Source organism: Psammomys obesus, unplaced genomic scaffold (genome assembly GCF_907164565.1).
Source record: "Psammomys obesus unplaced genomic scaffold, mPsaObe1.curated_primary_1811, whole genome shotgun sequence".
Classification (NCBI taxonomy): Eukaryota; Metazoa; Chordata; class Mammalia; order Rodentia; family Muridae; genus Psammomys; species Psammomys obesus.
In genome coordinates this window covers 49,520,181-49,545,747 of record NW_026585895.1, presented here as the reverse complement: position 1 = coordinate 49,545,747, position 25,567 = coordinate 49,520,181, and the positions used below count along the sequence as shown (strand labels likewise).

The window sequence follows — 25,567 nt, the reverse complement described above, 5'->3', positions numbered from 1 at the left end:
TGTCTCCACAGGCCGAGGAAGCTTGAGTCTGGCTCACGTACACAGTGTGAACAGATGCTGTAGCTCTCTACTGTCCCCGGTGCGAACCAGGGACTCGATTCGCCATCACGGCTACCATCACCTTTGTGTCTCTGGCCCCACATCTGCAGGCCAGTGTGACACTGGCCTCTGTTGTGGGAGAGGCTGGAAAGCTGGGCATGGCCTCCCGAGCGCCGCCCTAAGAGGCAGCTCTTTTTTTCCCCTCAGAGTGTTCCCAAAGACAAGTGGCCCAAACTCAGGAAGGTTATGTGGTCCGCGTGTTAAGTTCGGGGCTTCAGTCCCTGCCTGCGCGGGATGCAGCTTCCTTCAAACCTCAGCAGAGACACAGACCTGGCTTTGTTAGAGGAGCACATAGCCTAAACCCCAGCCCAGCTACTCTGTGTGCCGGAAGGTCACGGTGATGCTCGCGCTGGAAACACCGCGTCTCCTCTTCCGATTTCCAAGCGCGCTTCTTTGGGCCAGGCTGCAGCAATCGAAACGTCTTTAATCTGGCTCCTTCTGCGAGTCTCTGCTTTTGTCAAAGGTCAGCTGTCCTCGGTCCACTGTTGGAGGCTCTGTGTCCTTGACTGAAATCATCTTCGGCCCCTGTGAATTCTTTAGTGGAGAGTTCTTGTGGTAAACTGAAGTGGCAGTTCCTTAAAGGCAGGGTTTGGAGTGGGCGGTGGCGTGAGCCGGCTGGCCGGCTGAGAGGTGGAGGGAGACCCCTGCTGGCCTGTCCTCTTGAGTTGGGAACCCTAACTCTCGGCTTCCATTTGCCTTTCACTGGCAACCACACTCCGCTCTTGTATGAACTATCAAAATGAAACCCAGCATGGCACCGTGTGCCTGTGGAGTCCTGTTTGTGCGGCTAACACCGCACTTCGTCCGTTCACTGACTCATCAATGCATGTTTGCTTGCTACAGATTAAGTGTTTGGCTGTGTGCGTGCGTGCATGCGTGCGTGCGTGTGTGTGCGCGCGCGCTCACTCATGGGAGAGACTAGAGGCTAACACTGTGTATCTCTCTGGATTGTTCGCCACCTTACTTTTCCAGACAGGGCCTCTCCCTGAGCCTGGAGCTCAGCATTGTGGCTACACTGGCTGGCCAATGAGCCCTCAGAATCCTGCTGTCTCCCCCTCCCCCTCCCAGGGCTGGGGTTACAGACATGCACCACCATATCTGGCTTTTATGTGGGTCCTGGGCATGCAGTGAAATCACTCTACCCATGCGCTGTCTCCTTAGCCTCTGAGTGCCTAATTATCTGTTCCTGAGAAAGGTCTCACTATGTAGCCCTGACCCTCCTGGAACTTGTAGACCAGGCTGATCTCACACTGGTGAGTCCACCTCCCCCTCCTTCCCACACGCTGGGATTGAAGGTGTGTGTCACCCACACCCACCTGAATACTTTTAATTCTGTGGGGGCACAAACCTAGCCATGAATTGGTGGGTCCTTTGGTAATTCCGTGCCTCAATCTTCCCAGCCCCCACCCCCACCCCCGCTGTTTTCCTCAGCACCACCCCACCTCAGCCCCACGTCTGGACTCAGCATCTCTCAGAGCTGGGCAGTAGGGATTCATGCTTCCCTCCTGTTCCCTTGGAGACAGGCTCTTGGACTCTTCTGTTTGACCAGGGCCCTACCTGAGCCATGTGTGTTATCGCAGGGGCTTCTGGGTAAACTCTACCTGAGCTGTGCACGGTATCGCAGGGGCTTCTGGGTGAACTTCTGACTTTGCTGCTCAACGCTATGGAAGTGATGCTGGCTGGTGGTGTGTGGGCTGGGTAGGGACCACAGCTGTAGCAGCCGGCTTGATTTGGGAGCAGGTCAGGCTTGGTAAACCTGCTTTGATGGCCTTGCTCCTCAAACACAGGGACTGAACAATTCTGACCAAATTCCCCACGCATTTGAGTGTATACTAAGGGGCGTTATTGAAGAGGGTCCAGGTGATAGCGCAGTCAAGTTAAGTTCTTGCTGTGCAAGAGTGAGGACCTGAGTTTGAATCCCCAGAATTCACATAAAAATCCAGGTGCGGAGGTATGTGCTTGGACTCTTGGTGCTGGGGCGATGGAGACAGGTGGATCTCTGAGGGATCAAATGACAAGTTCCAGACCATCGGGATACCTTATCTCAGAGAAAAAAACCAAGTGGACTGTGTCTGAGGAATGGGAGCTGAGGTTGTCCTATGTCCTCCACACACACCTGAGGGTGCACACACAGAGAGAGAAAAGAGACAGGAGACGTCCTGTGTCTTCTGTCCACAGGACGCTTGCCTATTGTTTATTCAACTCCTGCTGCGTGCAGCGATCCACCCACACGGCACCTGCTTATCGAGGTCCTACCGTGCACTCACTACTGAGTTTGGAGATGTGAATCAAAATGAGGCAAAGATCACTTCTGCTCTTTGGAGACATATTCTCGTGGGTCACTTTCTTGACCTGGCTCACTTTCTGTAACGGGCAGTCCAGTTCTTTCTTCAGCGTCCCTCAGCACCTGGGGGATGGGATTATGAAGTCAACATATAAGGAAAAATTGTGGTGTAGAGAGAGTTTCTAGATTGGTACATAAGGATGTGTATTTATTGCCTCAGTAGAAGTAGTTATGTAAAACTGTAACCATCTGAAGAAGAGCAAAACCAGGAGCACCTGCACAGGAATGCTTCTCCTGGGATGGGGAGGGGCTGGAGATGCGGATGGGGATGGGGATGGGGATGGGGATGGGGATGGGGATGGGGATGGGGATGGGGAAGCTTCTTGGTTGGAGGTGCTTCTGGGATGTAGATGCTTGTAGCTGCACCGAACAGAGAACTCAGTGCAGTCTGAGTAATTCTGAAGGAAACTGAACAACAGGGAAGCCATGGGTAAGACTCCCAAAGCTCTTTTCTCTTCATATGCTCTTTGAGCTGGCTTCCTCATGGTTTTAAGAGAGTTGAATAGCTCCTCCGATGTCATCATTGCACCATTACATAGAAAAGAAAGCACTTATCTCTCTCTCAACTTTCTTTAAAAAAAAAAAAAAGGTTTATGTGTGTGTGTGTGCCTGTGTCTATGTGTTTATTTGTGTGTATGTCCTGTGTGCGTGCAGTGCCTGCTGGTGCCAGAAGAGGGCGTCAGATCCCTCGAGCTGGAATTACAGGCATTTGAGAGCCACTTGATGTGAGTGCTAGGATCCAAACACCAATTCTCATGATTGAGCAACACACATTCTTAATCTCCGAGCCAGGTCCTCAGCACCCTGTTTCTAAAACACTGATAATTTAGCCTTTATAAGGCCTATCAGTCATCCCTGATTAATTTTGTATGTGAGTTAGGAATCGGGGCTCATTGTTTCTTTTTATAGACACACAGCTGTTCCAACATTGTAAGCTGGAAAACCCTGTCCTTTCCTGTTGGCACCTTTTCCAAACCCAATTGATCACATGTGGGTCTTTAGTCATTCCTGTCGAGCTCCCATCGAGGCCACACCTTCTGAATCACTGTCACTTTAGACTGGCTTCACACCACGAAGAGAAAGGCCTCTGGCCCGCTCTGTGTGCCTTCTCAGGGGACACCCTGGCACATGGACTGCAGGCCAGAGCAGTGTCAAATGTTGACAAGGGGTTGGAAACCACAGAGAGCCCCATTTGTCAGGATTTCCTATGAGGGGGCCAAGGTGGCTCTTCCTCAGGCCACTCCATAAGAGAAAGCTGAGGGGGCGAAAGGCCAAGCTTTCTGAGAAGAGGAAGGGTAAGAGATTAAGGTAGGAAGCTGAAATACACATAGTTTGGTGTGTGTGTGTTGGGGGGGGTGTGTTGGGAGACAATCTTGAGAGTCATTTCTCAGGAGAGCCAGCTTGTTTTTTGAGACAGTGTCCCTGGGACCTGATGGGTTCTCCAGGCTGGGATGGCTGGGAAGTGACCTGCCACTGCCACTGCACACAGCCTTCTGTTTCTGCCCACCCCACAGACGGCAAGTGTGCATTGCCAAGCTGAGCTTTCATTACGTGAGTTGGGACTCAATCTCAGGTTCTCGGCTATGAAGCCGAGCCATCTTCTTGGCCTTTCCGGTTTTTAAGCTGTGTGTGTGTGTGTGTGTGTGTGTGTGCGTGTGTGTGTATGTGTGTGTGTGTGTCAGAGAGAGAGAGACCCACCTTGTCAGGATGCTTTGCCAGGGACAGAGGGGACACCTCAGACTCAGATTTAACGATATTTTTGTACCTTTGCAGGACAGTAGGAAACCTCTTAAGAAGCATAGAATACAGGTTAACCCAGCTCATTGTGGATGTTGGTGCCAGCCTCCAATGACAGCAGTGACGGTGACAGAGTGGCCTTGGATGCCAGTGAGACTCAGTCAGGACACAGCCTCTGAGAGGAGACGTGCTCTTCTCCCGGCGACGGCGACGTCGGTTAGAGAGTGAGCAGCGCAGGCGCAGATGCAGGCTGTCTGTCCTGGAGACCCCGGGGCAGCTGGGCCAGGCGGGGTGGTGGGAGCGAGCCCTGAAGCGCCGTCTCTGGCCCAGTTTTCATTTGTTTGTTCTTAAAAACATGGGGACGGGCAACGGTTGCTGTGTCAAGTGGCTCAAATATTTCTTGGGATGGCTTCAAATCATTCCTGCACTACATGTGACTTGGAGGCTGGGTCCCAGAGCGGTTCTGGGCTCGGCAGTAAATCATCCAGCGCTGGCTGTGGGGCCATGGTTGTAAGGCTGCGACTCTGGCCGCCTCTCTTGTCCTCAGGAGCTCTGTCTGATCTAGTCACCAGCTCCTCTGCCTTCTCCTGAGCTGGGTCTCGGGAGCGGGGGGGGGGGGGGGGGGGGGGGGGGGGGGGGGGGGTTGGACGAATTCACGGGAGTGAATGTGAACAGGAAGGGACTGAAAAGATGCAGAAATGTCAGAAGTGTTTCCCCCACCCCTGGCGGAGCATCCTGACAGCGTGGTGCCTGACCAAAACCTGGGGCTCTGGCTCTGTTCCAGAAACTCTGCCTACTGGGCTCCTGTTGGAATCCTTGCCCTGAATTTCCAGGAGAGCCGGAAGCAATGGGGGGATTCCTGGTTTCCCACGAAGGCAGAGGCACATGCCAGGTCCTTTCTGACTCCAAAACTTTTCCTTTTGGAGTCTCAGTTTCCCTATCTGGAGGGGAGCAGCTGCTTGGCCTAGGGTTTGTTACTCAGCGAGGATTGGCACATGCTGTCCCCATGAATGCTGCCAGTCTTTGAGGGCACAGAGCAGGCACCCTCGGGAGGGGGTCTGGGAGGGGCAGGGTGAGCAGGGCAAGCTAGATTCAGTATCTGACACGGTTCAGACCAGGGTGGGTTTAAGGATCAGGTTTTAGAAGGGCAATGAGGCTCTTTGACTGCCAAGAGCCCAGTAACCTAGGTACTGAGGCAGCCCCTTGGCTGCCAGCACAGGACAGGGATGGTTATGAGCCAGGAACAATGGCGTGTGCATCCTGCAAGCTGCTGGGCACAGGGCTCTCCACAGCGAGTGCGTGGTGTGTTAGGAAACAGCAGGAAGACGGCGCCTTCTGGAAACATTGGGAAAATGGAGATTCTCTTGAGTTTAAAAAAAAAAAATGAGGTCTCCCAGGGGCCTGGGGAAGCGGAGGTGCAGAAATGAGGCTGGCTGCTGTGCCGCACCTGCAGGCCACAGGTCTCCCCACTTTCCTTCCCTGCAGTGGTCACACCCTCAGGAAGTCCCGAGCCCCTGGGATGCCTGTGCCTGAGGCAGCCACAGGGCCGCTTTGGGTGGGCAAAGGGATCAGGCCAAATGGAATAATGGCAGACGGGTGGTAAATGCTCTTCCACGGGGACTGAGGGAGGCCAGGCTGAGACTCTGAACTTTTCTTTCCGCCCCGTGTCTCTGAGGGAAGCTGGTGGTCTCTCGGAGTGGTGGGATGAGAAGAAACCTCTGCAGGGATTGCAGATTTTCCCCCGTTTATCTCCTTAGGATTTTCTCTTTAGACTTATTCACTATGTTTCATTTGTGAGTGTTTTGCTTGCGTGTATGTGTGTGTGCCGTGTGCATGCTTGATGGCCATGGAGATAAAAAGAAGGTAGTGGATCCCATGGAACTGGAGTCAGTGGGGCATGACTGTGATAAACCATGTAGGTGCTGGGCCTCAAACCCAGGTCCTCCGCAAGAGCAGCTGTGCTCTTAACCACTGAGCCATCTCTTAAGGAACACCCCCCCCATCCTAAACGGAGTGGTACGTCACTGAAGGTCACCAGGCAGTTTCAGAACTCAACTCTAAATCTGCGCACAGTGACTGTAACACAGGCACTTGTGAGGCCGAGGGAGGAGAATCCCTGGGTTCAAGGCCAGCCTGGGCTACATATTGAGATTCAGCCCCCACCACAAAGCCACCAAGACTCAAGTCTGCGGTCCTCTCCATCCCTTGTACCAGCATAAGGACAGGCTTCCCGCTGTCTTTGAGTCTATCCCTGCCATGACCTCCTGGGAGAGATTTGTGGCTTCCTGGTCTCTACAACGTCTGTACCCTGAGCAGAGCTGTCTGTCACTGTGAGCCAGGCTAGAGTGCTTCCCTGGTTAATATTCTCCCAGTGCCTTTAGGTAAACCTCAGAAGGGTTGGTGAAATACGTCAGGCCCTCCAGGTTGTAGCCTCTGTCTCCTCCTCTGCCATCATCTCCCTCAGTTCCACTGGGTGACCCCCTGTGGCCTCTCCACTCCCCTTGCCCTTGAGCATGCTGCTCCAGCTCCTCACTGCCCTTTCTCTCATTCTTGCTGGCTTCCCAGACTTGCTCCACGGCCTCCTCTGACCTCTTAGGCTCAGCCCCTCCTTCCTCTGAGCTCCCAGAGCTCTGGGTAATTCTTCTGTTAACGCTTATCTCATTGACTTAGAATTATTTGTTTACATATTTCTCCTCCCCAGGGTGGGGACTGTCCTTCTTCGTTTTCCTATCTCCTGTCCTAACAGCATCTCCTGGAATACCTGACAAATGGCTTAGGACAGATTCCTCGGTCCTGGGTCAGCAATGTCACCGTTTGGTTCCTGGATCCTGGTTGCTACTGCCTTCCCCCAGCTGGGGCCTCCTTCTTACTCCAACAGCTGACCCAGCCCCGCCTAGGTTCTTCGGGCAATTTCGACCTTCACTCAAGGAAATTTAAAAAGCCAGATCTTGCCAGTGCAGGAGACTCAACTTCCCCCTGAGCTTAGCTGCAAACTCCACTCTCAGGCCTTGGAATCCGGCTTCTGCCATATCCCAAGAGATGGCCTGCTCTTTAAGAGACCATTGCCCTAGGTCTCCGGCCCTCATGCAGACCCTAGTCTCTGAGTTGTGTCCTGTCTGTTCTCTGCCCATGGCCAGGGCTCAGTAACCCAACATCTCTGGTACCCACTTCCCCTTGCAGGTGGCAGAGCCTTTGTTGGGTTCCTGTCATGTGTGAGGCTCTGGTCTCCTCTGTCACAGAGCTCAGTGGCAGTGGAAGGGCACACACATCCGGGCACGGCCCAGTGATAATACGGCTTAGCCAGAACTAGGACGAGGACACAGGGGCTGTGGGTTCAGGACAAACTGGACTCAGCAGCCTCAGAGGAGCTCAGGTTGGCCCAGAGGAGAAGAGGTGGGGTAGAGTAGCTTTCCTCCTGGCTGAGGAAGGGTCAGGAGAGTGACCCCTCTACAGCCCAGGGTTCCCGGCTGTGTCCAGGGTCTGTCTGACCTCACCCAGGGTGCTGTGTTCAGAGGATGCTTGCCAAAGCTGCCCCTTCCAGTCAAGCAGCATCTAACGAGTCCCCACCCAGTGCCAGGCACTAGAGTAGGATGAGGCTGGGGTGGGTGGTGGGGATACCAAGGCGCAGTCTCCACTCCCAGGAGCTCCCGGGCTGTAAGGACAGAAATCACGGGGACTGTACAGCCTGGGAGAGTGAAGGGCTACAACAGGGCGGAGGGAGCCGCCTCTGATTGCGGAGGGAGCATTCCGCCCAGCCGAGGGATGGATGGAGGCATACCCCAACAGCCCAACGGCAGAGAGAGCACTCCCTACTCAGGGAGGACATGCCCACTTAGCCCAATCATGGAGGCAGCACCATGACCCTCCCAGCTGGCAGAAGAGCACTGTGAGGTAGAGGATGGCTGAACCTAATCCAGGTAGCCACTTCCTGTCCCAAGCCCCTTCACTCGCAACCCACGAGTCTGCTTAGACAGGTGACAGGAGGACTGTGTGCCTGATCCCCTGGAGTCCTCATACGACCTGCAACAATGTCTTACAATACTCAGGGGAGACAGCAGAGCCCGAGGAATCTGGGGTCCTTCCATATCTGGCTTCCGATTCTGTCTACACCACTTTAGTGTAGTAAACGGGTTCATTTCTCTCTGAGCCTCCGGCGGCGTGTACCAAGCGAGTTTGGTCTTAGTGTCTCTCCCCCTGACTAGGATGGCAGCAAACTTCCAGAAAATATCCGTGGGGATGCTATGCCCCTGATGGACGCCAGGCTTGGGCTTGCTGATTTTTAACAAGAATAATTACAATACCGGGGAGGCTCGGAGCCCCTGGGTCCCTGGGACGCCGGTGGAGGGAGGTAGCAAGGCCTGTCTGAGCCAGGCTTGGACTGCTCGTGTGGCCTCTCCGCCCCCGCAAAAGGGCTAGCAGGTGTCCGCGGATTTCCGAACCCTCATCCCTCGCCCTTGGCTGCGGCCCCACCTCCCTCCTGCCGTCTGCCCTGCGTCCTCCACTAACCTCGGGGCTGGACCAGGGAGCCGCGGGGCTGGGAAAGTTTGAGTCACGCCGCGGGGCGCTGTGGAGGGGGGTGTAGGAGGCGGGGTGGGCGTTAGGGACCGCCTCAGGCTCCCACCAGGGGGATCCCGCCGCGCCCCTGCCCGGTGAACCCGCGGGAGTGAGGCTGCTCCGCCACCTCTCACTGAGACCTGCGCGTCCCCGTCGCTGCTGCAGCCTCTGGCTCAGCATGACGCCTGGGGCGCCGCTGCTGCGGCTGCTGGTGGCGACCTCCACGCTAGTGACAGTGGTCACGTCTGAGGCGCCCACGAGGACGCTGTCCCCCGCCACGGGAGGTGCCACCCTGGCCTTCGTCTTCGATGTCACCGGCTCCATGTGGGATGATCTAATGCAGGTGATCGACGGCGCCTCGCGCATTCTGGAGCGCAGCCTGAGCAGCCGCAGCCGGGTCATCGCCAACTATGCGCTGGTGCCTTTCCACGACCCAGGTAGCGCCCCGCGCGGTCCTCGAAGGCTCCGCTCCCCCGCGGTCCTCGAGGGCTCCCCCTCCCCCTCCCGCGCGCCCTGGCTCTGGTGCACCTGGCCCTGCAGCGATCAGTGGTAGAGCCCTAGCAACTTCTGGCACTTTCCCCGCTGCCTGGCCACGCCCTCTCCTGCCTCCTCCAGGTTGGCCCTGAGGATGAGAGTTTCTAGCGGGCGACTTCACCCTTCTGAGCCTCACCCTCTCCATCTGTGAAATGGGAGATGTTGGCAGCAGGCGTCAGGAGCCTGTGCGGTTTTTGGTTCTGGATTTTATTTTTCCTTCCTTCCTCCTCTTCTTTCTTCCCTCACCCTTCCTTCTTTCTCCTCCTTTCCTTTCCCTTTTTGAGGTGGGGTCCCCTGTAGCCCAGGCTGGTCTCCAGTTTGCTATGTAGTGGAGGATGACCCTGAACTCCTCATCCTCCTGCCTCAGCTTCTAGAATGTTGGGAACATAGAGCTGCACCAACATTATCTTCTTTATCCGGTGCTGGGGATTGAACCTGGGGCTCTATGAACACTAGGCAAGCACGTGGCTGACTGACTTACTTTCTGTAAGATTTTAGGGTTTTCTTTTTTCCTTTATCTCTCTCTCTCTCTCTCTCTCTCTCTCTCTCTCTCTCTTTGAGACAGGGTTTCTCTGTGTAGGCCAGGGCATCCCAAAAGCCACTCTTTCATGGAGGAAATGCAGCCCTTTGTGGACCATGCTAGGAGTAACTCAGCCTGTTGCCCTTTCCCTTTTGCCTGCCTATCTCAGCAGAGCGAAATGTCCCAGCAAAGCAGGTCTCCTTGACACCTGCTGATTCTCCCTGCAGTCAGGAGCCCCTACCTTTCAGCTCAGCATTGAAAATGCTTTCTGGGAGGCTTCATTATGGAAAGTCCTTTGCACACAGTGGGGAGATGTCTTTCACGTCCTCAACCATAACTACTTCTCTCAACATTTTTTAATGAAAAAAAAAAATCGCATTTTCACTGAAGAAGGAGATAAGCAGGGGTCTGAGCTCCTCTGTATGCCTGCCTTACTCCCGAGAGTTGCATTTTGTTGTTCTCTTTAGAGCTGGTTGCTTCCATCTGTCCACATGTCTATCCAGGCTAGCTTTAAAGGCCCCCGCTGCGAAGACAGGTTCCGTGCAGCACTGATTGTAGTGTGTTTGAGGAGACGAGCCTCTCATGGGTGCACGCGTTTGTCAGTCACAGAATCTTCCAGGGGCTTGACACCCCAGCCTCCAGTCTTCGTCTGCGACATCAGAAGCTTTGCTCCTCTGCTTTCTGGGGCTTCTCAGGTCTAAGCCTAGGAAGCAAGGCTCTAGGAAAAGACTCCTGGGGGACCCGAAATGATAGTGAGATTGGGTGTCGTGGGGAGGTGAGCTCTGCTGGGGTGTAGGTCAACCTCTATCTCCCCAGCTCTCTCCCCCACTCTCGAGTTTGGTCTTGGTCTTCTAGAGCAGCATTGCCCTGGGCGAGCTTAGATATGCTCCAGCCCACCCATTTATCTTCTAGTTGGGGTGATGAGACCCAGGTAACATCAGGGCTTCCAGAGCCACCTGTCAGATGATTATGCCATTACTGTTTGTCTCCAAAACAGTGCAGAATGGGGCTCCTGAAGCCTGAACTTGCTGCCCCTTCCTGGCCACTAACGTCACGTGGTCTCTGGGCACTGAGTCCGTATGTGGCCCACCAACCTTCGAGGCTCGGCCCTTCCTTCCTCCCATTCTTTCTCTCTTTCCTTCATCTCTTTCTTTTCATGTTTTTCTCTGTGATTTCTTTTATTTCTAATGTTTAAATATTTATTTGAGTTTGTTTGTGCACGTGCAAATGCCATGCGTGTATTCGGAGGTCAGAGGACAGCTTGCAGAAGTTGGCTCTCTCCTTCTACCCTGTGGGTCCCGGAGTTGAAACTTAGGTTGACAGGCTTGGTGACAAACACCTTGACAAACACCTTTACACACTGAGCCATCTCACCAGACCTCTGTACTTCATTTTACCCACAGTTTTAAAATGATGCTCATCTTCTTAAAAATTGGGTACGAAAATTCAAGCCCAACCTCTCAGAATGAAGTTTACCACAGGTGTAAAGGGAACTTTCTGATCGGAAATGGCACTCCAGCTGCCAGGAAATGGAAAACTTGTAATGCAATTGACATGAAAAAGAACTGTGTAGTTATTACCAAACTTGAACATACATACAAAGCTCCACAGCCCATTCCTCTTGCTCCTTACAGAACTAGTTTTGAAGGAACCAGGGATGCTCTAGAAAGGACTAGAGGCACTCTAGAGAGGACCAGAGATACTACAGAGAGAACCAGGGATAGATACTCCAGAGAGGACCAGAGATACTCCAGAGAGGGCCAGGGATGCTCCAGAGAGGGCCAGGGATGCTCCAGAGAGGACCAGGGATGCTCTAGAGTCATTTAGCTGGTTTTTAAAGAATTTACCAGCTTTTTGTTTGCTTAACATCATAGAAGCTTTGCCATCCCCACTCCATTCTGGTGCACAGTGGGCATAAATGGCAGAGTAGACAAGAGCAGGATTGAGAAGGAAGCTGGACCCCAAGTTCAGATGCATGGTCTCAGTGCCCTTCCCTTCAGGCAGCCTGTGTTTCTACCATGCATTACATGGCACAAACATTTATTCCAATGATTTTGTGTTCAAGTTTACAACATGGAAAGAATTTTGGAAAGGATATGACCTCAGAAGGTAAAGAAGCCTCCCTCCGCTTGGGTCTGAGAGCATGTGCCCTTGTCCAGGCATCCTGGTAGCTATCTCACTTTTAAATTTTTTTAAAGTTTTTATCTATCTATCTATCTATCTATCTATCTATCTATCTATCTATCTATCTATCTATCTACTATGTGTGTGCATGTATGTGGATGTGCCACAGCAAGCCTGTGGAAGTCAGGGGACAGCTGGCTGGAGTCCTCGTTCTCTTCTACCATGGGGTCATTAGGACTGATGCCTTTACCTCTTGAGCCAGCTCACTGGCCCCTCACTTTTTTTTTTTTCCCAAAGCAAAAGACCTCCTTCGAGGCTACCTAAACCATCCTCCCTAAAGCTCCCCCAGACTCCATATGGAGAAAAGCTTAGGGATATAGAAGGCCTACAGTGGGAGGGGGTCTGGGATTCATACTGAGGCACCAGCTGCCTAGTAGGGACAGTTTGGGGGTGCAGAACAGGACACATGAAGCTGGAAATGGTGGCTCACACCTGTAGTCTGAGCCTTTGGTGGCTGAGGCAGGAGGATTGAAAGTTCAAGCCCACGTTCAAGATACTGTCTCAAAATGTTGTGGGGGTGCTTAGGCACAGTGCCTGGCTGTCAGCCAGTCTCAAGGGGGGGGGGGCACTGAAAGACTGTGAGGAGGCAGCAGTACAGGAAGGAAGGCTAGATGCTCTGCCAGGGACATGCTTGGAACAAAGAAGTTTCTGGGGTGAATGGCTGGCTGCGTGAGGGTTGGAGGACAGTGTGACATTTAGAGACAGGTGTGTGTGTGTGTGTGTGTGTGTGTGTGTGTGTGTGTGTATGTGTGTGGTGAGCCCGGCAGCAATTCTACTGGAAGTGGGGTGGAGCATTGGCTGGATGTAGCCAATCCTGCTGCCTGCGGCTGTTGCTGTCTGTAGCTGCCAAGGACTGGGAGGCCTTGAATTTCCTTGTATGGGCTTGGAGAGCTTCGTCTGAGCAGGCATCACAGCTGAGGGCTGGCTGCGTCTGCTGAATCAGCAAATGGAGTACCCTTCAGCAGAGAACAAACTGGACATGGAGGGGTTTCGGACCTGCCCCCCAGCTCCAAGGTCTGAGAGTGTTTTCTTAAAGGAAGCCACTGCGTGTGTGCATGCGTGTGTGCGTGCGTGCGTGTGTTGTGTGTGTGTGTGTGTGTGGTGTGTATGTGTGTGTGTTGTGTGTGTGTGTGAGCGCTTCTAGGGATGCATAGCCTTGGAAACAAAGAATGACTTTAAGCTTTGAAAATAGTTTTAGTATGTTTTGTTTTGTTTTTCATTGAAAAAAGCAGGGCCAGCGGGATGGCTCAGTGGGTAACGGTTCCCGCTGCCCTGAGTTCTGGGTTCCCCAGAACCGCATGGCGGAAGAGGAGAACAGACTCCCAGAAGTTGTCCTCTGATGTTCACACCTGTGCACCCTCATAACTACATGAATAAGGAGGTGGAGAGGGGGCTTCGCAGTTGCAAGCTCTGGCTGCTCTTCCAGAAGACCCAGGTTCTAGTCCCAACGATCACACATAGGGGCTTCCAACTGGGGTCTGCAACTCAAGCTCCAGAGGATCTGACACCCTCTTCTGGCCTCCTTCAGTGTCTCGCACACACGAGGAGCACAGACATACATGTACTCAAAACACCCGCACACATAGACTAAAATAGCTGAAAAATTAAAAAATGTAAGAAAATCATAACTGGGTGTGGTTTCAAGTGCCTGTAGTCCCTAGGACCCGGAGGCAGAGACTGAGGCAGGAGGATTGCGTTAGCGAGCAGAGCAGCCAAGCTACATAGAGAGCCCTATTCAATCGAACAATCGAACAAATGAGCCAAACTGGGCAATTTCCAGGGTAGAATTGTGACAGATTTTCGGTCACTTTTCACTGGAAGTGTAGATAGTTTCGTGCTTCCCTCTAGTAAATGCTGCAAAAGCTCCACTCCTGGTGACATCACCTCCAGGTGACATCACCTGTGGCTGTGACTGGCTTCACCGTGGTGGAATGCCTAGGCCACTTTCTGCACCGCAGGCGGGTGGTGGCTCTTCAGGAATGTTCTAGGCACTTAGGGGCCATAGCACAGCTGCCCCCAACCTGGGAGTTAGGGACCAGGCCAGCCTCTGGCTTGCATAGACTATGAGGCTCAGTACAGTTTGAAGTGTTCATTAGAGTGCCGCACTCCCTCCCTCTCCCTCTTCCCTCCCTCTCTGTCTTCCTCCCTCCCTCCTTCCCTCCTTTCCTTCCTCTCTGTCTTCCTCCCTCCCTCCCTCCTTCACTTGTCCCCCTGTGATTTTCTTCTATGAATTGTTCTTTTTGGGAGTGGGGGTGCAAATGGTTTTCTCTCTAATTCATTGAGAATCCACTTCCTAACTCACATTATGTTAATGGTGTCAACAATTTGCTGTTGCCTAATACTCAGCCCCTGTGTGTGTGTGTGTATGTGTGTGTGTGTGTGTGTGTGTGTGTGTGTGTGTGTGTGTGTGTGTAGGATGGATGGAACCCATGCCAGCCATGTGCCCTACCACTGACCTGCGTCCCCCTGGCCAGTGGCTAGTGTTTTTCCTGGTCAGTTACCTTTCCATATTGTTTGTTATTCCTGGGGTTTGTTCTCCCTGGGCCTTTAATATTTATGTGGAGAAACCTATTGACTTTTTTCTTCATTACATTTTTTTCCCCACTTGCATACTTAGAATGGTGTGACTTTTTTAAATCATAAAATTAGTTATATGTAAATTTATTTGTTTTGTTTTTATTTTCTTGGCATTAAATCCTTTTAAAATCTGTAATTAAAAATAAATTGCTCTACCATGTTAAAAACAAACAAACTAATATATAGCCAGGGTACTGTTGGTGGTGGTGGTAGTGGTGGTGATGCATTAAAATCCCAGCACTCAGAGAGCTGAGGCAGGTGGATTTCTGTGAATTCAAGGCCAGCCTGGTCTACAGATCGAGTTCAGAGATAGCCAGGGCTACACAGAGAAACCCTGTCTTAAAAAAAACAAACAAAAACAAACAAAAGAAAAACTATTATAATTTGATATTATAATCAAATATAATATTAATAAGTAATTACTTATTTAGGTTCATCTTATAAAATCATCCTTGCTCTGTGCACATGTGTATATGAGGATATGTGGTGCGTGCATGAGAATGTGCCTGTGTGTGTGTTACACATGCACATTTCCTCATGTGTCCATGTTTGTGTATACATGTGTGTGTAGAGGACAGAGGTCCGTGTCGCTGAGCCGAGGGACCATCAAGCTGGGCTGGCTGGCAGCAAGCTCCTGGTGTCTGCCTGTCTCTGTTTCCCCCAGCCCTGTCTACAGCTGCTTACCACGGCGCCCACGGCGTGGGTGCTGGGATCTGGACCCAGGCCCTCAGGCTTGGGAGGCAGGCTGATCTGTCTCCCACCCATATCCTTTCCTTCTCATCACTTGGCTCTTGCATTTTCCCAAATTACCTAACAGAGTAGGAATATATCTGGCTTTCCGTTCTTTCTGCCGCATGGTGATTCTTGTGCCAGGACACACTATTTTAATTATCAGTCTTAGTAACAAATGTTAAGAGAGGGACTCCTGTTTTCTATTATTATGTGGATGACTTTGTTTGTTTGTTTGTTTGTTTGTTTGTTTGTTTTCTAAGTCCAGCTAGCTATGAAGCCCTGGCTAGCCTTAAACTCCTAGAGACTGACCTGACTGCCACTAGAGTGCTGGGATTAAAGGCATATGCCTAGCTTGTTTTTTGTTTTGTTCTGTTTGTTTGGTTTGGTTTGTTTGAGATGGGTCTTCTGTAGCCCACGCTGGCCTAGAATTTGGCCTTTAATTGCTGACTGTCCTGAGGTTACACACTTATCACTGGGCCCCACCATATTTTCCTATTTTTGTTTTCTGAGATAGTTTTGCTTTGCAGCCCAGGCTGACCTTGAACTCATGATCCTTCTGCTTCAGCTTCCCAATTGCTGAGATCACAGATGTGCACTCTCATACCTGGTCTTATGTTGCTTATAACACTTTTAGTCAACTTTCTATTTCATAAAAGTTTTAGATTTGGGAATTAGTGTGAACATAGAGGAGAAATGTTCCCTATGTATTCTATGTGCATGGGTGGTATATACTGCTCACATGTGGCATACGTGCATGTACATGCATGATATGTGTATGTGATATACATGGGTGTGCACTTGTGGTGTAGATGCACACGCGCATGTGGTCTTCAAGTGTGGCGTGTGTGCGCGGTATACATGCATGTGAACAGGCGTTGTACATGTGTAGAGTGCATGCATGCGAATGTGTGGTAAACATGTGCGGGATGTGAGTGTGGAGGCCCGAGGTCGACACAGGGGCTCCTCTGTTGGCCCCGCCACCTTACTTTTGGAGGAAGTAATTCTTACTCCTCGCTGAACCTGAGGCTCACTGTGTAAGCAGACCCGGGGTCCACCTGTCTCCACGCCTTGCCCTGGGGCTCGGCTATCAGGGGCACAGTGCCACGCCTGGCTTTTTATATGGCACCAGAGATACACATTCATGTCTTCATGTCTTCATCTCGTGCAGCACTTTTCCCGCTAAGCCATCCCTCCAGCCTTGAGGCATTTTTATGGCTACACTTTGCTGGTTAGGGGGTTTGGAGAGGAGAAGAGCAAAGAGATCCCATGCCAGGGCTGTCATAGCTAGGAAGGATGTTCTCTCCCACAGTGCAGCCTGCAAACCTACCTGTCAGGTGCTGGCCAGGGCCCTCAGTGTGAAAAGGATCCTCGCCCTCTTTTTGTGATGTCTCTTTGGAAGGTGCAGCCCACCCTAGCAAAGGAAGGCATCCCATTGTCTTCCTTGGAGCAGCTTCAGAAGTGACTGGGAATTTTCCTGTGTAGGGAGTGGCCTTTTCTTTTTCAATTATTTACTTATTTATCATCTAGTCATGTATCTAGTTTGGCATAGACATGCATCTATTTGTTTTTTCCAGCTTGGTTCTAATCCAAGACTACTTTGTTTATTTTTTGGCTCAGACTCTTTAGGCTTTGGTCCTTGGAAACCCATTTGCTTGGCTTCTGTGTTCCTATGCATATTCCCAGTGCAGCTTGAGAGAGTCTCTAAAACATTGTTCTTATTTACTGATACATTGATAACTTCTATACAAAGTTTCATGTAGTCCAGGCTGGCCTTGAACTTGCTGTGTAGCTGAGAGTGACCTTGAGCATCTGATCTTCCTGCCTCCCCTCCCTGAATGCTGGGATCACAGGCGTCACCACATCCCCTTATGCCACTCTGGGATGGACCCCCAGAGCCCAGTGCATGCTGGGAAAGTGTTTTGCTAACCAGAGCTGCAGCCCCAAGCTCTTCACTGCTAAGCCCCACACACTCCTCAGCACTGAGGGAGGCTGCAGGCACTAGCTGTTTTCTGAGGGTTCCTGATTGTCTTTATCAGGAATGGTGTCTGCAGCCGGGCCCTGCTGCTAAATGCCGTTACTGAAGGGTCTCTGCTTCTGACCCCCTTCACGGCAGAGCAGGGAGATGTGAGCATATACAGAACTTGCACGTGGGCAGATACCTGTGCCATGGAGTGCACAAGGTCAGAGGACAACTTGCAGAAGCAGTCTCTCCTACACGAGGGTCCCCTGGGTCTACCTCAGGTTCTGAGGCTTGGCGGCTGCTCCCCTGCCTGATGAGCCATCCTGCTGGCCAGTGTTTCTAGATACAACTATCTTGTGATAGCCAATTTCGATGGCCAGTCTGACTGGTGGAAGAAACACCTCTGGCATTAGTGGGGCACACTCTTGGGTGTGTTGTGAGGGGGTTTCTAGAGAGGATAGGCGGTGGGAGGAGGGGAGACCCATCCTAAATGCAGGCAGCAGATTCTTTCAGCTGAGGGCCCCAACTCAACCAAACCGGGAGGAGTAGGAAGCAAAGCAGGTGGAGCAAAATTACTCCCTGCCTGCTACTTCCTGCCCTGTGGACACTCGAGGTGTACTTGAACTTGTACCCTCACCATGAACTTTGTTGTTCTTTTCTGCTGTGATGGGCCATGGCACCTCTTCCTTCCCCCAACCCCCTTTGATGCAAGGTTCCTCTGTGTAGCCCTGGCTGTCCTGGGAACTCACTGCGTAGACCAGGCTGGCCTCAAACTCAAACATCCGCCTGCCTCTGTCTCCCAAGTGCTGGGATTAAAGGTGTGTGCTGCCACCACCTGGCAGACCATAACCTCTTAACTTTGGGTCCAAATACATTCTCTCCACCACAACCCCCTCCCCCTTGATTCTGCTGTGTATCTTACCGAGTAGCAGGAGGGATTCCTAACACATGCCTTCGCACTGATGTCTCCGGCACTAAATCACTACCACATGCCTCGCTGCGACCTTCCCACGTAGAGCACATGTGGCTTATCTCTAACCTCCTGCTCCAGTGCTGACAAACCTGGCTCGCTGCATCTGTCTGCCATCCATTCCAGCGTGGACAGGCATGGGTTCAGAGCTATTAACTCCTACCCCCGTGGGAAACAGCCTTATTAGCTCAGGCCCTTGGTCCTCTAGACCCCATTTTTAAAGCAGCTCACACCACTTTCTGCTTCTATTTTTAAACCTCATTTCTTCTCTTTGTTTATATGCGGCTGGAGACAGAAGCCAGAACCTGGCTCATGCTTCTTACTGTTTTGAAGTTTCATGTAGCCGGCTCCCTATGTACCCAAGGATGATCTTGAACTCCTAACTCCCCTGCCTCTACCTTCCAAGTGCTTTCTAAGCACAAATTATGTTGCTTAGCAACAACCCCATCCCCTCATGTTCTTCATTTTTAAACCATTCTGAAGTATTTATTCTTTCAAATGAAATATTAGGTAACAGAAAACCTCTGTTAACTTCTTTAAAAAAAATTCAGCTGTGGGCTGGAGATGGCTCAGCAGTTAAGAACTCTAGCTGCTCTTAAAGAGAACCTAAGTTTGGTTTCCAACATCTACTCTGGGTAAATCCAGTTCTAAAGGACCTGACTCCCTCTGGACTCTGGGGCACCTGCATTCACATGCAAACAGCCATATACTTGCTGCGTGCACACACACACACACACACACACACACACACACAGACAAATAAAAATACAAGTCAATCAATGCACACTTTTAATCTCAGTGTGTTCAGTATGAGTTTGAGGCCAGTCTGGTCTACATAGCAAGTTCCAGGACAGCCACATCTACACAGTAAGATCCTGATACAAAGCAAACAAACAAACATTAAAGTATTCTAAAAATTGACTGATTTTGTTCAGAATTTTGTTTTATCTTGAATTTAGTTACAATTATCATTTGAAGGAACCTGTCTGCCTTCTCCCCAAAGTCCTGCTCCTTCCTCTGCTGACACATTTCCATTAGCCAGGCTCTACCTTTTTCCTACAAGTTTCCCTAGTTCAGCTAAGATGGTTTCTAACTGCGTTCTTTCCTATTAATCTTTTACCATTTTGGCCAGGATGTTTTTATCCGTCACATTTCATTTTGCAAGTCTGTGCTCCTGGGATGCTGGGGGAGCAAATTGTCTTCATACATTTATTACCTTTCAGACTTCTCTACTAAAGGCATGCATGTGTGTGTTCACCTGTGCTTATATGTATGTGCAGCTGGGGTTCTGGACTCACCCCACCACAGCTCGGGTCTACACACACACTGAGCGTCTGAACTTAGGTCCTCACTCATGCACCCAGCTCTTTACTGCCGAGCCAGATTTTTCTTTAAAGCTTTGGTGGTGTCTTGTGCTCCCTGGGTTGACGCACGGGTTCACCGCACAGCCTGAGCAGGCTCTAGCCCTGCTCTCCTTCCTCCTCCGCCCACCCTTTTCTGCAGTGTCTGCCTTGTCAGCCGGGCGTGCAGAACAATGTCAGAGAAAGGCAGTGGCCCCTGGCATCTCATCCCGTTTCTGGTCTTACGTCATTTACAGGTCGATTCTCTTGGCGGTTGGTTGGTTGGCTCTCGGTGCTGGGGATCAAATCCAGGGCTCTGTTCGTGCTAAACACTCACCTAACCACTGACCTTCATTCACCTTGAGGCCTGGGATGCTGGCTTTTGGTTTGAAGTTTGTTTGGGGGGGGGGATTGTTTTTAAATCATGAGGCAAAGGACAACACTTATTTCTTACACCCCCAAACCAAAAAGCACAAAAACTGAACCAGAAGAAAAACCCAAATAAGAAGCAAAAGACAAAAACGAGCAGAAAGAGAACCAATTCCCATGACGGGGTTGAGGGTGCCGACCAGCAGGAAGAGCCTTCACCTTGGTCCTTAGCACCACATAAAACCAGGAGTGGTGGTCTAGCTCTGTCATCCCAGCCTTGGGACCCAAAAAAAGGCAGGGATCAGAGATTCAATGTCAGCCTCCACTACACAGGGAGCTTGAGGCCAGCCTGCGCTACCCTTGAAACCAAATAAAACGCACAGGCGGAACAGTGATCCTTTGGGTTTGGGAATGGATTCTGACTTCAGCAAGTACATTTCCAGCTTTTGTTGTGACGTTGCTAGGTTCTGTTTCCTGTTGACCTACATATGCAATCCCTTCCTAGCGACCGGTTCCCACGTTCCTTGCTTCAGTCCCATGGTCGTGGCGGCGTTTCTCTTTACACTAAGCTGGCTTCTCGCTTGAGTACAGGTGCAGGAGGTCTGTGTACGCTTTCGTGCAGGAAGCTCTTCCTTTCTGCTCTTTGTCAAGCTTTGGCTCAGGCTTCAGCCCTTCCAGTCAATAGTCTGTTTCCTTCAAACACTGCCAAACTGGGGCGGGGGTGGGGGGCAGAGCACAGTGGAGACATGCTTGGCCTGCACAGGCCCTGGGTTCCAGCACAACCCCGAACCCCAAACACAAAGAATGAATATGCATGTGAAAAACATTCTAATAACACAGTGTTCAAGAAATGCAAACTTTAACACTCTCATGTCTTTCCAGGCAGTGCGTGTGTGCACTGTGTGTGTGTGTGTGAGTGTGTGTGCGCACTTGTGTGGGCGTGTGTGTGTGTGTGTGTGTGTGTGTAACAATATATAGCCAACTTATTGGACTTGCATGCGCCGCCCCCCTTTTAACATTTATTTGTGTGTCTGATTGCATGAATGTGGTGGTCAGAGGAAAATTTGGGGGAGTCCATTTCCCCCTTCACCATGTGGGTCCTGGGAATTAAAGTCACGTCATCAGGCTTGGTGACAAACACATTTACTCACTGAACCATCTCAGCTGCTTTCCTATACGTATAGAATCCTAATTTTTTTTCCCAAATGCTCACTTTAAAAAAAGAGATATATTCCACTGGGCATGGTGGCACACACCTGTAATCCCAGTACTCAGGGGGGCAGAGGCAGGCGGATCTCTGTGAGTTAAAGGCCAGCCTGGTCTACTAAGCCAGTTCAGGGAAGCCAAGGCTACACAGAGAAACTTTATCTCGAAAAACAAACAACATATATATAATTTAATGTGTTTTCCTGGAAATGAAAGTACTCTGTAGAAGTGGCCTCACCTTTTTTGCATGTTTGTCTCCTCAGGACAACACTGGGAGACTGTGTTTATCATACCCCGGCCTGTGTCTCTGTCTGTTTATTGTGCTATAAAGACTTTATGCTAAATTGACCTGTGGTGCCCTGTTTTCATTTGCGTCTGTCTGACAGTTTATTGGCTGGTTTAGAACCTTCCAGAATCCCCCTTTGGGTCTCCAGGTGTGCCGCCACCCTGAGGACAGAGTTTGGGTCGGCTCGGCAGGACTTCTGCCTCACTCTTCATGGCTGGGGTAGCTTTTTAGCGTGTGTGGGAGCTATTGGCGTTCATGAGGCTGTGTGGAGGTCTTCACTGCCCCCTCCACCCTGCGCCCCAGCCTGAGGAGCCTCTCTCCTTCAACCCAGTGTCCTCCCTCCCTCAGCCATGGGCTTTCCCCTGCTTAGCACAGAGGTCCTCATTCCTTTAGCCTTGGGTTCTCACCCCTATGGCAGAAGGGCCCTCATTCTCTTGGCCCAAGGGTTTTCCTGTCAGCCAGAGGGTCCTCACTCCCTTGGCCTGGCTCCAGGCACCTCTCCCAGGAGGTTGGAGATTCAGGCACCTGTTGGGTGTCAGCTACATCAGGCTGGTTCCTGTCAACCCGACGCGGTCATATGGGGGGTGGGGGGAATGAATCCTGAGTGTATCCTGGGAACCAGCCTGGCTCATGTCACGTCCTGTCAGCCGGGAGTGGCCTGACTGGACCAGGTGGTTGCTTGTCAAAAGGTTTCCAGGCCTGAGTCTTTGCAGTGGAGGGATGTTGGGAGGGGACGGAGGGAGAAGGAGAGGTGGGGGCTGGGCGCCTGGGAGATGTGTGCCCGTGGATGAGGCGTGATGGGCCTGACAATAGAGGCCCCCAGAGGGCGGCTGTGTGGGGTTATGCCAGCCTCCTAGGGTCAGCCTCCTCCAGTAGGTAAGGCTGGAAGGATTAGCTTAGGCCAGGCAGGTACCAGCTTACCGTAGTACCTTAGTGTAGCCAGAAAGACCCAGATTACCACCCTCCTAGGTGTCTAGTCATGGTGGCAGTCACTCTTGCAATGGCATTCCAGAGCTGAGGTGCCAGGTGGGTGCAGGAGGATCAAATAGGACTGGGAACAGCATCCTGGGTGTAGGAAAGAGCAAAAACAGAGGCTCTGAGGCCAGCAGGACTTAGGCCCAGCACATATCAAATGAATAGCAACAGAATGAACCAAGATCCGATGAGCATTCAAGAAAAGAAACCCTGGCGGGGGTCTTGGGGGCTCCTGGAGGGGACAGCAGAGGTTCTGGGATCAGTGTTTGCTCTTTGCACAGAGCCACCAGCCTAGTGGTTCTTGTCTCATCATGTCTGTCACTTGTGGGTATCGTCAAAGGTGTCATCTTGACTCCCAGAAGCTGAGGTTACTGTAGGTTACTTCATGCTTGTGGTGTGTGTGTGTGTGTGTGTTGAGAGTTAGCTATGGGACTCAAGTGCTACTTGGTTATGGGGAAGGAAAGATCTGGGAAGAGTCCTTGACAAGAGGATGAGAACTTGTTACAGATGAAGTCTGGGGCCTGGCTACAGCCCTGACTCTTCCCTCTGGGGCTAGCAGAGTCAGACAAGGGGCTGGTAAAGCACCTGGACTGTTCCAAGGCTTCATGCTCCACACGTGCCCCAAGGACTCCTTCATGTCCATGAAAAGGAGAGGCTCTCCCTGTAGAGGGATGAGCCTGGCCCAGGCTTCTGGGACTCATACACAAGAGGGTGGTTGAGGGGAGTCAAGGTCACAGGCTTAATTGTTCCCACGGCCATCATGCCCAGCTTGAAGGGGCTGCACGCTACATCTGCCCAGCTGTTTGGCAAATGTCCTCCCTCAGTCACGAAGCTCTCTTCCCTCCAGGAGCGATGAACCCCAGGGAATGAGCACAGCACATCTGCAGCCTCTAGCTTGGTTGACAGCTTGGAGCTGGGGTCAGAATGACCCCGATTCCAGCTCCATCTCTACTGATCCCTGCTCATAATTCCTTGGTCAGGTCGCTTTGTCTTCCTGGACTCAACAGGAGACTTTATTGCTAGGGATGTGGCTCGGTGGGGAGGGCGCTTACCCAGCATGCACGAGGCTCTGGGTTCTATCCAGCACTGCAAAAACTGAGCAAGATGATGCACACCTGTATCCCAGCAACTCTGGGGGTGGAAACAGCAGGATCAAGAGTTCAAGGTCACATTCAGCTATGTAAAGAGTTCTAGGGTAGCCAGGGCTACACGAGACTTTGTCTCCAAAAACAAACAAACAAACAAAAAACAAAACAAACAAAACAAAAAAAAATTCCACCTCTAACAACAATGGAACTGTGCCTGTCAACACCATTGCCATGGCCCGTATCCCAACCCAAAGATAATTTATGGAAGTGAATTTTTCCATGTGGTAATGTGGAACCCAAGGGAGGGGTTTGGTTCGTGAGGGTGCACCCTCAGGAATGGGTTCTTAGCATTTGCTTCTTCCTGGACTGGGGTCGTTCTCCTGAGATGAGCCCACCCTCACGCTCATCTCTCCAGGGTGCTCCCTTCCCTGTCTGCCATGTGATGTTCCCAGAGCCCCCAGCAGGTACTGTAATACAGCCTTGGAGCCGTCAGCCTCCAGAGCTGTGAGCAGAAATAAACCTTTCTTCTCAACAAATCTAGTAAAAAGCTAGTATAGGGTGTTCTGTGACAGCAACAGAAAAACGAACTAACGTAAACCAGCCAGTGCTAGCAGCCGCAGCTGGAGGCACATTGTGTCAGGAAGGGCTCACATTGGCACACAAATGAAGCCACTGGGGTTTTTGTTGTTGTTTAGAGGCAGCTGTTGCAGACAAGGAAAGCTAGGGAGGATGAGGGACCCACAGGTAGACTCCCAGAGGGACAAACCTGCTGTCCTGCTCTGTCTGGCCCTGTATTCAGGGTCCTGCTGGAAGCAGGGTGTGAGAGTGGCTGACCTACCCAGGAATGGCACAGGCAGCCTTCACTGTTGCTCCCCTGCACAGCTGGCAGGCAATCCCTGGGTAGACAGCCTTTCCTGGGTCTTAGGAGCTGATCTTGCTCTGGGGTTGAGGACCAGGGAAGGCAAGGTGGTGTCTACCGAGATGCATGCATGTTTGCTCACTGGGGCAGGAGGACATCAGACAATCAGGCAGCTGCTTTAGGGTGACAGGGTCTCCCAGAGGCACCCCCCTCTCTCACAGGGTGGGCTTTCCCAGAAGCCGGCTGGTGGAGGCTGAGCTCACGCTCCCAGCCAGGGCTGCCCAGGTTATCAGGTTAGCACAGTCTTGTACCAATAAAGTGGTTAAAAACAACTGTGTGTGTGGAGACAGGGTGGTTCAGAGCATGTGATGCTCTTCCGAGGAACCAGGCTGGGTCCTCAGCACCACGTGAGTTGTGAGCCACCTCACAACTGTCTGTAACTCCAGCTCAAGGGAATCTGATGCCTCTTCCGGATTCTGAAGGCATTTGCACAGGTGACACACACACACAGAGAGGCATACATACACATAAATAAAAACACGTCTTTAAATGAACTGAGGAGATGGTTCAGTAAGTAAAAGTGCTTGCTATGCAAGTGTGAGGGCTGGGGTTCAGATCCACAGGACCCAGGTAAATGTCAGGTGAGTGTGGCGGTCCCCATGCACGGGAGACAGAGATGGGAATCCCTGTAGTGAGCTGGCTGGATTAGCTGAGTAGGAGAGCTCTGAGCTCAACAGGGAGATTCTACCTCCACGGCTAAGGTAGAGAGCAATTGAGGAAGCTGCCTGATGTCAACTTCTGGCCTCCACATATGAATACTCACACACATGTGAATATGTTTTTACATGCATGCACACCATACATATATACATAGGCAAAAGAAAATAATTTTGAAAAGCCACTGACATAAAACATTCAAAAAAGAAAATCAAACAAAAAACAAAAGAGGAAGCCTTCAGCTGACACTAACATTCGATCTTGACAGGTAGAACAATGGAAAAAACCATCCATGTCCTTTCAAGGAAGGAAGGGCAATAACTCATCACCTATCATCTGCTTATCTAGTCACCCAGCCACCATCTGTATCTCCATCCATCCATTATCTATCTGTCTGTCTGTGTATCCATGCATCCATATCTATCATCTATCCATCCATCAATCCATCCATCCATCCATCCATCCATCCATCTATCTATCTATCTATCTATCTATCTATCTATCTATCTATCTATC

At 51.3% G+C, this 25,567-nt stretch overlaps 1 protein-coding gene across 1 annotated transcript in view; it reads left to right on the top strand.

Annotated features, from left to right (window-relative positions):
• The first annotated feature begins 8,912 nt into the window (after positions 1-8,912).
• Hmcn2 (hemicentin 2) overlaps positions 8,913-25,567 on the top strand; it is a 142,866-nt gene continuing 126,211 nt past the window's right edge. The window contains exon 1 of the mRNA XM_055599741.1: positions 8,913-9,171. Coding sequence (XP_055455716.1) covers positions 8,913-9,171 — 259 coding nt within the window. The remainder of the gene's footprint in view (positions 9,172-25,567) is intronic.